This window comes from Dermacentor variabilis, chromosome 1 (assembly GCF_050947875.1).
Source record: "Dermacentor variabilis isolate Ectoservices chromosome 1, ASM5094787v1, whole genome shotgun sequence".
Lineage (NCBI taxonomy): Eukaryota > Metazoa > Arthropoda > Arachnida > Ixodida > Ixodidae > Dermacentor > Dermacentor variabilis.
This window is the reverse complement of record NC_134568.1, coordinates 275,415,566-275,428,745: the sequence shown is the minus strand read 5'-3', so window position 1 is coordinate 275,428,745 and position 13,180 is coordinate 275,415,566. Positions and strand designations below refer to the sequence as shown.

At 42.9% G+C, this 13,180-nt stretch overlaps 1 protein-coding gene across 8 annotated transcripts in view; it reads right to left on the bottom strand.

The window, feature by feature from the left end:
* The window catches only part of Obsc (Obscurin), a 220,812-nt gene that overhangs the window by 80,596 nt on the left and 127,036 nt on the right, over positions 1-13,180 (bottom strand). For 7 of the 8 annotated variants that reach the window (XM_075676117.1, XM_075676126.1, XM_075676164.1 and 4 more), the window contains 14 exons: positions 12,077-12,206; positions 11,804-11,979; positions 10,679-10,784; positions 10,395-10,570; positions 10,067-10,172; positions 7,206-7,384; positions 7,015-7,123; positions 4,885-5,063; positions 4,658-4,763; positions 3,444-3,622; positions 2,855-2,960; positions 1,677-1,849; positions 632-737; positions 112-284 (listed from right to left, as the gene is read on the bottom strand). In XM_075676117.1, the coding sequence (XP_075532232.1) occupies positions 112-284; positions 632-737; positions 1,677-1,849; positions 2,855-2,960; positions 3,444-3,622; positions 4,658-4,763; positions 4,885-5,063; positions 7,015-7,123; positions 7,206-7,384; positions 10,067-10,172; positions 10,395-10,570; positions 10,679-10,784; positions 11,804-11,979; positions 12,077-12,206 (2,004 nt within the window). The remainder of the gene's footprint in view (positions 1-111; positions 285-631; positions 738-1,676; positions 1,850-2,854; positions 2,961-3,443; positions 3,623-4,657; positions 4,764-4,884; positions 5,064-7,014; positions 7,124-7,205; positions 7,385-10,066; positions 10,173-10,394; positions 10,571-10,678; positions 10,785-11,803; positions 11,980-12,076; positions 12,207-13,180) is intronic. The other variant, XM_075676157.1, reaches the window with a different exon arrangement.

The window sequence follows — 13,180 nt, the reverse complement described above, 5'->3', positions numbered from 1 at the left end:
TGTTATTGTTATTAAGATTATTGGTATATGCTATCAAGATTAAAGAGCTATTGAGCTTAAATTGTTGTTGTGGACCAGTTAAGTGAACCAGAAGGTGAATGTCAGTCTTACTTTGAACCGTCAACTTCCCACGTGAGGACGCAGAGCCGTACTTGTTGGTAGCAACACATTCGTAGGTCCCGGCCAGCCGCAGTGTTAGTTCATCGAACTCCACCTTGTAAGATTTTCCTTGAGGAATCTCCTTAATTGTTGCCTCCACGGTGATTTCTTCGTCGTCTTTTTTCCTAGAAACAGAAATGATGAGGCATTTTGCCACAATCTGGTCGCTAACGCGAAGTCTGCAGTTAGAGCTACAGCCAAGTCTGAAGGAGGATGTTTGGGTAGTCCTTTTATATATTTTCACCGTTAAACACGCTAGCTTGTCGTATTATAAAGGTACAGCACTATGCTGGTGCTTGTGTTCCTGGTGTCATTCCAATTCTTTATTTTTCTGTGCTACCGTTTAAAAGAAATGAACGGCGCTGTTTCTTAACAAAACGAACCGTGCAAGCTGAAGAGGAACAAAACGTTGGGTGCAGCGCATGCTTGCGATGTTTTACAAAGCATTCATAGAAAATTAGGGGTACCCTACCAGACAACTGTTGGAGTAGGAGATCCTGCAATCTTCACTGTGAAGAAGGCGGCGTCACCGACTTCTCCTTCTATGTCCTTTAGACCTTCGATTATTTCTGGCTTGCCTGAAAAAAAACATTAGTTAATAAATATTTATTAGGGACAGACTGAAGATAGACAACAGTGTTATCGGTTTTCTTGCTGTGAAGGCCTAAATTTCTAACATACACAAAAAGCGTTATGTTTCACCTGTCACAAATTAGATGGCTTTTCGAAGCAAATACTCGCGTAAGATAAAAAAATATGCAAAATAATATGCACGCATGAAAAGCTCTGTTTATGTAACAAGAGGGCGGTTCGTGTGGGTGAAGTTTGTGACCTATACAAAAAAAAACAACAACGAAGAAACTGATTTTTAATAAAACCTGCCCCGGAACAAATTTTGATTATGCCTTCAAGCTACCCCACTATTTTGGTAATATACTGCCTGTGCCATTACTAATAATATTTTGAAGTTGAGGAAACTTTATATTTTCGCCGATTTCCGCACAGAGCGCATTTGCCCCCATTCAGTATCCCTACGCTTTGAGTTGTCTAATTCGGCCTCCCTTTGCGACCTGCTATGCCTCCAGCTTAGCTCAGGTGGTAGAGAGACCGCCCCTAAAAGGCGTTGGCCTCGGGTTAAATTCCCGCAGCAAAACTGATGGGCGATAGCACAATTTTCTGTTGTTTATTTTCTGCACGAAAAGCTGGCCAAGCTCTCCTCGTGGATCTACGCCATTGTCTAGCAGAAGCAAGCGAAACAACTACGCATGACGGATCAGATATTGTGGGCGTTGTGCTTGCTGCAGTAGGCACTATCCATGCCAACTTACGAAGGTGAGCTAACGAAACCTGGGATCGTAAAATCGTGAAAGTTAACATACGTCGCGATGGTAGCTAGTGTGGAAGCTTTACTTTCTACTTCCTGAGAGCTTGTAAATGCGTAGCTTTAACTTTGCCACTCTGTTGGTTTACGCAGCGAAATGCATTCAAAGTGTAAGATGAACCTGTTGTTCCCTTACTGTGAATGGTGAGACTCGCAGAGCAGGATTCTTTGCCGCATGTGTTTTGGGCTTGACAAGTGTACTCTCCGGCGAGCTCCTTGTTCGGCTTCTTCACCTTGAGTGTGTACGTGTCTCCGTCAGATGTGATCTCGTAGACGTCATTTTCCTTGATTTCACGTTTCCCATGCATCCTACAGAAGCACAAAAACGTTGAATTAACACTCGGTGTAATTTTGGCCACCGTTCAGGGACTTTCGGTGAGAAGTCCAACAAAGTCAATGCTGGGTTTGGTAGCTAAGTCCTTTTGCGCTATGAATAATACGCACCTTGTTCGGTTAGGTGGCAAAAAAATAATTCGACGCGGTCAGTATTCATTATTTAGAAGTAGAGATTTTTGAGCTAGTTGGTTCGTTGCAGTAATTGAGCTCATAGCGCTGAATTGACACGTGCAAGAAAGACAACAAGAGAGTCGAAATCCGGGCCAGTTAGTACATTATTTACAGGAAAGGCCAGTCAAAAAAACAAAGGACAGTCGTTGTGGTGTGAATTCCATTCTTTTGTCCTACGTCTTTTTGACTTGTTTTTCCTGTAAAAGACGACAGGACACGCGCTAAATAGCGCACGTCCTGTAGTCTTTCTTGTCCGTGTCAATTCTGCGCTAAGACCTCAATTAGTCATTATTTAGACTTCACGTAGCCGTTGTGAATGCGGAAACTATTAGCAAACTTATACGAAGCGGAAAGAATGAAATTCTCGGCGGCAATATGGAAAAGCCTTCGTCAGCCGAGGACGCTTCGCAAGTGTTAGGAAAACATTGCTGACTTAACGAACAGTCAGTTCAGTTTATAGACCAAGACAGGAGTAGTAAATAAGTGATCAGTAGAAAAGCAATACAAACTCCAATATGAAAAAAAACTATGAATTAAGAAATATGAGAACAAGCACCCATTATTATAAGTAAAAGAAAGCATCTCACAAGTTTCTGTATGCACAATTTAAGTGGGAACAAGGTTCAAATCACGCGTAGTGAACGCTTCGTCACAATTTTCAGAAAGATTTTCTTCTTTTACCAGTAGCTTCATTACCGTTATAGACGTTACCGCTTAGCACTCCTTATATTATTGCACACCAGAAGCAATACTTTGCTTCCTCAAGTTTTCTAATCACCGTAGAAGGCCTTCTAGAGAAAGACTGACCATTTTACATTCGGCTTGGGTTGGCCAACGACTTTCGCTGTAAACTCTGCCACCTCTTCTTCTGAAATTTCTTGATCTTGTAGTTTCTTCTTGAATTCTGGCTTCTCTGCAATATAAGTTATGCAGCAGCGTCAGCTCGGATTTCGAAATATGCGTAAGCTGATAAGTGCCTAATAAAATAAGCGCTGTGAAAGAAGGTACATTAAAGGCTAAAAAGCGGGATGCCTTAACTATAAAAGAAGGGAAGTGTTGGATGAATGCATTTACAGTACGAATTCTCCATGTTACCAAAAAGTAGCGACTTTGTTCTCTTTTTACGCGCGCAGAGACAACACTTTTGACCTTGCTTAAAGGGGTGAACGAGAAACGCGGCATAAGAACGTAAAGTGAAGGGCCAAAATGGGCTTTTTTAGTTCACATTCACTTTACACTACCCATGACGTCAAGTAACTCACGAGCGTGCAGAACAGCCGCGTTGATTGAGATGTTAGAGAAAACAGTGGATTGAAAAAAATGTTTAATGAGCGATGCTAGCAACTTTTGTGGAAATTGCACACCGAACGTCGTTTGGTAGAAGCACGATACGTACTTTGTGTACTGAGGCGTCCTGTGCTCGAATCTTCGCCGAGTTCATTTTTTATCTTGAATGTGTATTTTCCGGCATCTTCGGCAGTAACAGACTTAATGACCAGCGTGAACGTGGCGTCCGCTTCTTCTTTTGCATACACGTTCTTGTTATCGATGGTAACTTCGCAGTCGTCCTTCAACCTAGTTAATAAAGTATTGCTCACATCAATATGGCGAGTAGAAGCAAGCTAGAAATACGTACTCTCTGCTTCAAAGGTTCGCAGTGTACGCAAGGGCCGGCCAAATGCATCTCTGCGCTACCTGTGCATACGATCATTCGCTGTTGGGAACAGCGTTTGGCGTACCTGACTTTTGCCGTAGTCCTTACTTGTCGTCGTTCGTTACAGAAAAGATAACGTGCTGCGCACCTCCGAAATTTGAGTAAAAGCGCCTTTCTCGAAGGCTGCCTGAGCGTGTGCATGTCGCGGCGCTAGATGTGTGTGAGAAACACTCAACAAATTCAACGAGCAATTGTGCAGTTTTCTTACATATAAACTAGCATTTGTATAGACGACATTGTTAACCAAACAATAAAGTTATGAATTTCAACTGCTTAAGGCAGCAAAATTGTCAATAGTCGGTCTTCCCAGGGTTTCCTTCGGACCGTTTGCACCAAGTCATTGCTTAGGAAACATTGCCGGCTGCTACACTGCTCACCATGGAAGTTTTTACGTCCTTACCTTATCCCTTTTACCCTATTTGCTAGCCAGACACCACGTGGAGTGCTATATCCATGTACTATACAAAAATTCCCAATGAATTGGCCCTAGCGTGCACGTTACTTTTATTAAGAAAAAAAGAAAATTCCCAAACAGAATACCATAGGCGCAGTGTCATTTATAAAAATGTGTGAACAAAACAAATAAAATGAACGTTGCGTATACACATTCTCAATGTATAAAAATGATGTGTTTATTAACCACTGAACAAACATGAACAAAAGTACACATCTGGCCACTGCAGAGCCTGTTTCAGTAGCATGAGCTGCGATGAGGATTCACAATATTATACGTTATATTGCTTTTGACTTTAATACACACATTCCAGCTAGAATGTCACTTTGCGCTACTCACTACTCGATCCACGATGACAGTTTTTACATCGTCTCCCACGACATTACGTGTGAAGAAACGTCATGCACAATCAGTGATTGCGACTAGAATGGACTATGCTTACCATTTTACCTTGGAGTCCTTCGCGTTTACTACTTTGACGCTAAATGTTGCCGATTGTCCAACCTCGACGTCGATATCATCTAATCCTTTCACAATCTTTGGTTTCGCTGCAAAGGAAGAAGTCAGTCGTTATGTTTCATATTCTCGTGGCTTGAGCAAGTTAGACGGATTAGGTGTAAGAAACAATCAGGGAACGGAACTCCTGTAAGTATGTTAATGTTGGCTCACATTTAACGGTGAAATTTCCAGAGCACTTGTCCTTGCCCTTTACATTTTCGGCCTCGCAAACCAGTTCGCCAGTCATGTCAGCTTTGGCTTCCTTGATCACCAGTGTGTACTTGCCACTTTCCTCGACCGACTGAAACTTGAAGCTGTTGTCTTCGACTATAATAGAGTCATTGAGAGACCTAGAAGAATAAATGACATACTTTAGTAATTACCGACGTTGTTATAGAAGGAGCACAGGGGCACTTAGAGAGCGTGCGGCCATGGGGACAATCAATGCCTAATAGCGAATGTTGTGAACCAATGGTCATATATACTTTTCGACGTCGGTTAGTACCAGCGCTTGATCGTGGGCACTATAAGATGCAGTCCACACCATAGTACAAGTCACGGTGAAGTTCGTTAAGTATTTGTGCACATCCGGTGTCAACGCCTAGCAAGAGTTGTCCAGAGCGACTACGCGACGTAGGAAAGCGGGAACCTTTTGCTGTTTTTTTGTCAATCGTAGGCGCTACAAATGGCCTGCAGTCACAACACTCGTATTCTACCGGTGCAAACACCTTGCTCATCGTACCCTTGGACGAAGTGACCGATGCTTGTGGAACGTAACATATTCGTGCTATGCCCATGATTTCTTGCGTCATCTTTACTGTTGCTGGAGAAGAAAGTTGTGTTTTTAATGCCAGAGAAGCTGCGACGTCGTTGTCGGTACTGCCCGTAATAAGCTTTTCTGTTGTAGTACAATACTAGTTAAAGCGGATCGCAGGACGCAGCTGCCGCTTCTTCTGGGAGTTCAGCTCGACGAGGTACACCAGCTATAAATTTACCATACCCTCCTTACACACCTTAAGTCCCAAATAATATTATGGCACAAGTTTAGGGCGCTTATGAAATGGCTTATTCTTGGGGTAATAGCAACAACTTTTAACCTTGTAGAACGCGGCAGTGTTCTGCCACAGAGCATAAAAACAATGTTTTGATCCCGGCTCCTGCGGCCGCAGTCAAATTAGCGTAGACATAGGCCCCATTGCATGCTGAGGAATCGAGGAAATAGAGTGGAGCTTGGGCCGCTTTCCCAACACGTGGCGCCGTGAGCTTTAGTATAATATTCCAAATCGCCACGATGACACGATCAGTGATCGAGAGCAATGCGGGTTGAAACACTGGACTGAGCTGAGTCTCGGTGAAAAATAAAAACAACGCGCGCCAGAATCAGACCAATAGAGTTACCTTCCCCCTGTCGGCAAATATAGTCTGCGTATGGGCCTTGCGTCTGAACCTCTCGGCCACGGCCGAAAATTACACGATGGAGATAACCTTGCGCTTGAATAACTTTGCGTTTGAATTCATAATTGGGCTACGAAGATACTATAGAATAACGTTGTGGCTGTTTCTAGACGCGCTATCGCAATGAGTTGAATAGTGGGGTCTTCGAACTTTGTGAAACCCATGGAATTATTCAGGAAACACTGCAGTTTCCCCGCAAGTCGCTTTGGCTGCGCAATAATTCACATTTGGACGGCTTTGTAGACTTCCATACTTCATACTACCTCTGTTTGGGACAGGTTTTGGACCGTAAGAAACAGCACCGCTGATGCGGGATTGGGGTTCGTCGTGTAAAATTTATTTTCTTCAGACGTTTTTTGAATAGTGGCCTCTTTGATTAGCTTGCTAAAAACGAAGCCTTCACTTAGAAACTGCGCCTGCTTCCAACTCACGGTTGGTAAGGGCGCTGGTTATTAATGTCCCCAATTCCTTGATCTGACAGATTTCGGTGTACGTTAGAAAACCCTAGCTGTTTGAAATTGATCAGAAATGATTAACTGCAAAGTCTCTCATAGCTCATGTTTTGGGACGTTAAAATCAATCAATCAATCGATCAATCAATCAATCAATCAATCAATTAACCAATCAATTAGTGAGAAGCATTAGTGCAGTATGAAACGGACTGAGCTCTCCCGTTTTCGCTCATTGTTGTGCATCATTAACAGTGAATATAGCCAGTTTATTAGGGTTCAATTTACTAGACAACCGGTGATGTGACAACAAGCGCAGCTTTTTGCTCGCACAGAGGCAGCATAATAATAAATCAATGAATAAGCTGTTACACACGGGAGTTGCCAAATCTCTTACCACTTCATCTTTGGCGTGGGCGCACCTTCTACTTCCACAGTGATTTTTATGTTTGTCTCTCCTTCGCAGCATTCGACGTCAGAAAGTGGTTTCTTGAATTTCGGCTTGCCTGAAAGTAGACGGGCGTGTCAGGCATTTACACATAGAAACTGGTCGCAAGTGCTAGAAAAGTGCCTGGTTGGGTTCCTCACATGTGATTGTCAAAGCTGCACTGTCACTAACAACTCCGTACTCATTCGCGATTTCGACAGTGTACTGCGCTGCATCCTCTTTGTGCACATCATCGATGATCAGGCAGTGGACGTTTTCTGTTTCTTCCAGCGCCTGGTACCTGTGGCCGTCTGGTTTTAAGGGTTTACCGTCTTTTTTCCTGCGGAAAGAGAAGCATACATTGACGACATTAAGAACGCTCAAAGACAACGAGTGGAAAGGTTGTGGTGTGGAAAATGGACAAAAGAAGTGATCACTGAATATGAATGCAGTTGCATGAGCAAAGCGTTATTAGTTCTGTTTGTGAAAACGTGCTTACTTATTGACAAAGCAGGTGAACTTTGTCCCAATTTGGCTGAGTTCTCACAACTTTTTTCTAGGGGTGTGCGAATATTCTAAACTTTCGAATAATGAATCGGCCAGTGTCCTTTCCGAATCGGTTTTCGAATCGAATAGTCCGTATTCGTAAAGTACGAATAGTTTTCAAATATTATAAAACGTCAACTGTGCGCTATCAAAGATAAAATTGGAGCAAAAGTGCGATAATTCTTATCTCTGGAGGCAGACATGAACCCAGGATTTTTTTCGAGGGTTGGGTGGGAGGGGGGGAGGGGCAACCCAAGGTAACTTTTCTATGCAAATGAGCGGGGGGGAGGGGTACGGTACTTTTACTAGTACAAATGTGTATAACGCCCACCATTCGCCATAAAGATGCGTAAACACGCGAAAGATAAATGAAATAAGGTGTATCTCACAGGTACGGCTGTGAGATACACCTCTCCTTTACTTGGCAAACAAGGAGCCACATCAAATGGACTCGCGCAGGAAAGAAGCCCAGGAAGAACACTGCCAAGAACAAGCAAACAAGTGAACGTGTAATATAAAGATTTCTAGTAGCGTTTCTTCAATTAGCTCTGGAAGAATTATAGACAAATGCATGTTTGCGGAACAGTCATAGTTATTTTGGATCCCTCATTTACTGCTCTTCCAAGTTCAGAGCCAAAACCGACTCGTATTGTTATTTGGGAAGTTACGTAACTATGCGTGGCCGTCAGTCCCGTACAACCGCGTAAAGCGCAGGACGCTGCCGTTCTAGACATACTGCGTCCACCGCGGAAGGTTAGAAAAACACCCACATAAGCACAGCAGAGAAGTGGCTACGTCAGGTGGCTCGACTGATAACTGTAGAAGCGTCATTCCAACACACGGAATTGTTCTCCATTTCCGGCGGCGTTTTCTCTACTTCCTTTTTGAATAAAAGATGTTGATCCCTAAATATTTTCACAAACAACAGTTAAATTTGTTAATTTTCGCTTTTCCTTCCTGTTTGCTGTTGTTTTGGCTCTCTCCCTTTGCCGATCACTTAATTTCTAAACTCCTTGCGACTCAATTTTCTAGTTGGCAATCTTGCACGAAAAATGCTGTAAATTTAGGGAAAACCAGACGAGGTAACGTGTGACAGTCATATTGCTTATACGTTTAAGGGTTATTGCATGGTTTGATGATGAACGCTGCCTCGCATTATTTTAATTTCCACCTTATCTCGTTCGCTTGGCGTGCCGCCAAGCGAACGGCCGTTGAACAGGCCGCCGAGACCGAGCGGACCCGATGAGGGGACCGTCACTTGCAGGACGCGGACGCGTGCTTTCAAAAGCACTTTGTCGTAGGCGAATTTAGTGTGGCATGTAGCGTCTGCGACACTCTCTGGTTCCTATCGTACGTCGTCAGGGTGTCACTGCCCGCACATGTGGCGGTCCACGATCGAGCGTTTCCGGCGAGAAGACGTCAGTTTGTTCGGGCTTTGCGCCATAGGCAAAGGAGAAACGCCTCGCATTGACTAGGATAATCATCGGGTATGGTTTCTGCCATACGTTTTTAATAAACAGCGCTTCATAACGCGCAATGCCATGCCAGAAACTTTACGTCAATTATGAAAATGGTTGGTGATTATTCGAACACTATTCGAAAGTACTCAATATTCAATTCGATTTGCTTTTGGAACTATTCGATTCGTATTCGATTTGCTTTTAAAAATTACTATTTGGACGCCCCTACTTGTTTTCCATAAAACAGCTTCTTACTGACTGTAATATTATGAACCAAATATCAGCCTCTGCCAACGTTACGTTCGCCGTCGCTGTTGGTCGGCGCTTGTTTTTAGGCGCCATTCTAGCGTGCGAACTACCTAAGAACGAAAAGCGCTTTATATTGACACACAACACACCTTATGGCTGTGTTTAAAACAGGTGTTAATGTTGAGGTAAATATCCAGTCAGCGATTGGGCTAACACGTTAGGTCGCCGATGTTCTCCACGCATGGAAACCCTATCATTGCGCATACATGTGTTTCATTCGAACACCACAACTATGTGCTGTGATTGTAAAAAAAAATTAGCATTTTCTTTTCATAAGATGAGAGGGCAGTGCATGAGATGGGACTTGGTATATGAAACGAAATCAGTAAACTGGGAAGAACACCTCTGATACAAGAGCCAGTATTATCCTGTCGGCAATGGCTTGATTCTCGTGGGTGATGTACTTTCTACCGTAGGTAAGCTGAATTCAAACACAAAAATCAAATTTATAATTTTAGAAAGCTATAACATTTTCTCTATTGCTACTGTATACTGTAGTGGGGTTGGTTCATGTCAAAGGAATATCGTGTGCATTACTCCGAATACTAATCATATCTTTCTTGTGGAGCTGCCTCTTGGTATTTCTTAACATGACAAATAGTGGCCGGCGCCTTTGCAGGCGCTGACGTACGGTTTACATTCCCGTGACTAAATTAATTACAATAAAGACAGCGTAATAGGAGGACGCTGTATAAGTGGATATTTACCAGCACACGTTTGGCTTAGGATTTCCGGAGATCTTCACACGGAACGTCACATTCTCAGTTTCAGATGCCTCATAGTCTTTCAGTTTCTGCAGAAATTTTGGTGGCGCTGAAAAAGACAAGAACAAAAGAGGCTGTGATGTCAAATTCGTGCGACAGAAGTTGTGATAAAGCATTGTGGACTGCAGAAATATCTACGTATAGAAAAGTCGAAGAAACGGTCAAGGCCGCACGCCGTGTTATTACGAAAGGTAGCGCTTTAGTGGGCACGTTATTTCTGCGTCGAGTTTACGAAAGACGGCTTTCCACTTGTAGCGTGAACAAGACATACCGTTCACAGAAACCGCTGAGAATCCTGTTTGCGTTCCCATTGTGTTGCTAATGACGCAAGAGTAATTGCCGGAATCCTCCACCTTGGTGTGTTCAATGATAAGCACATGCTTGTCTTCCGCGGGCTGCGTAATCTTCACACGGTCGTCCTCAACTATTGCTTGCCCATCTTTGTACCTGCAGTGAAGCGGGAACGTGTTAAGGAAGCAGTTCAACACAGAGACACGATTCCTCCCAATTAATGAAGCGACACGACTGAACTCGCTGCTTTCCGTGTTTTCTTACCATTTGACATCAGGCGTCGGAGCTCCTTGAACTTCAACGTCAAGCTTCAGCACCTCGTCCGTCATCACAGAAACGTCTTTCAGTTCCTTTTTAAACGTCGGAGTCGCTGAAAAAAATCCCGTAGAACAGAGAACACCGAAAATGAAATAACTTTATCACCAAACTTAAGAAAGGCGGTGCAATTCGTGCCTCGAAGACATTTGAACACAGCACTAGTTAAGCTGCTGAGGTTCGGTATGCAAGAAGAGAAATAATTCTTGGAACTACGTTGACTTTCAGCTGCTTTTTATCTGAGTTTTCTATAACTTACTGTCGTATACCCACCGGCCAATTGTTGGTGGGTAGATTGAACTAAGATGCTTGCACAATCTTGTTCTTCTGTTAATGTCAGCCTAACTTTTCAGTCAAGAACGGGAGAACAAACGATAATAAATGAAATGAAAGAAGGAATAAAATGAGGTAACGTTCACCATTGTGGAGCTGCATTTTAACAAATTAGCTTTCGGTTCAAATGATAAGAAGCGACTAGCACTACAAAGAGGAAGTTGCTTTTTTGTTCTTGCAACTCAGCAATCAAGCACGTATTTTGAGGCACATGGTAAGTAGAGCAATATGGTGTGCTCTACCGACTTCTGCAGATATATAGCTTTTATAATATGAGCAGAGATAATGAGTCCGCAAAGGACGATTAACTCATTAGTGTGCAAACGTAAATTTCGCGTACGCGTAGCAAACTACGCGACTTCGAGAAGTCCAGACTACGCACACGGCAAGGGATTCGAGCAGACATGATAGCGTGCACTATCAGCAGCTCTGTCAGAGCACCAGATAGTGAATAATAATGGACATGAGCAGTGAACCTCTGCACATGTGTGATAACCGGTAATAAATAGAAAATTAGACTTAGGAGGTTTATAACTAAATCAAAAAATGCAAGACGTCTGCTTTATCAAGGTAAGCATTGCTGTATGTGTTTAACGGTTGGTAATATTGTTTATCGGAAGTGTCTGTCTGTTAATGTATTTCATCAGTTTCCGATCGCTACGTTTTAAGTAATTACGTAATCTCATGAAGTAAAAAAATAGTTATTGATTGCGAATCCGCAGACAGCTGCTGTCTACTCACAATTGACAGTCAGTCTGCATTCAGTGTTGGCAGTCCCGGATTCGTTCTCAGCGACAACGCTGTATATACCAGCGTCAGATTTCTTAGTGTTCTTTATGACCAAAGTCATTGACTCTTCATCTTCAAACAAAAACCGGTACCGACCGCCTGCTTCGATCACTTTTCCTTCGTGCTTCCTGCGAGTAATATGCGCTTGATATCAATAACTGCGATTGATAAACACAATAATGTTTCTTTTTTGTATTTCATGCCCCCGAGTGCAAGACATCTTACCACGTTACTTTCGGCCTCGGATATCCTTTCACTTTGAGTTCGAGCATTGCAGAGGCACCCTCATTTACTTCGACATCTGATAGACTAGCAGCTATTGTTGGAGCTTCTGGAGCCTTTTTAATTACAGCACCTGTATGTAGAAAGTAAAAGCAGAATTAGGCGCGTAAGGGCAAAGAGCAGAATCAAGGGCAGGCCCGGACGTGCTTCAGAATTCAAATGAAAGCGCTTGTTCCTTGGTGGTGGCAGAGGCCTCCCTTACGTGTAAATCATGCAGCCAGCGAAGATTCTGTCTTTATGTCTCAAATTTAGCATGTAGAAGATGTGGACAAGGAAGAATCGAATAAGAATTGAAAGCAGTACGAACTATTAATATCAGTCTTTCTTTTACTTTAAGTTAAAATATTACAGCTTAGTGCTAGCTGACAAATACTGGGCATGAAATGCTGCCGGCGTTGTTATTCTTTTCAATCATGACATTTATCCCAGAATCTTTCGTTTACACATAGTGTCATGTAGAAAATGAGCTTGCGTATTGAACTGAGTGATCACAGTGTTTTAGCTAAAACAAAAATTGCTTTTATGGCTTAACTGTTGTAAGGAAAGCCTGTAGATTGCATTATTTTGCTTCCGATTTTCGTAGAAGCAGCTATTTGTCAGGATGTGTTAGTGTGAGAGTTTTATGTTTCAGTTAATTCGTTTTGCCAAGGGCTATGTCAGTGATCGATAAATGTATTGTGTATCTATACTACCGTGGTTACTACAGGTACCAACGAACATTGCTCGACATATAGGCATCACAACCCTAGAGAAAAGCCAGTAACAAGCCACGCCTTGGAACTCAATAATTGCATTCGCACAAAATCAGCGATCTGGGAGCAGAGATTACGTTCGAAAGTTGGCTATCGTTATCTGGCCTTCCAGGTACAACAGGCGTTCTATCGGAGCCCGTCACTAAAAGCATTAAGAGTTAGGTACATCGTGAGTACTGTAATATTTACTATTCTCTTAATAAAAAATCAAAAACAGCCCCCTCCTCCCTCCCCCACGGTGCGTTTGCTAGCCTTTACTACCATAGCATTTCTATTTTGTTCAAAAGCTAGGACA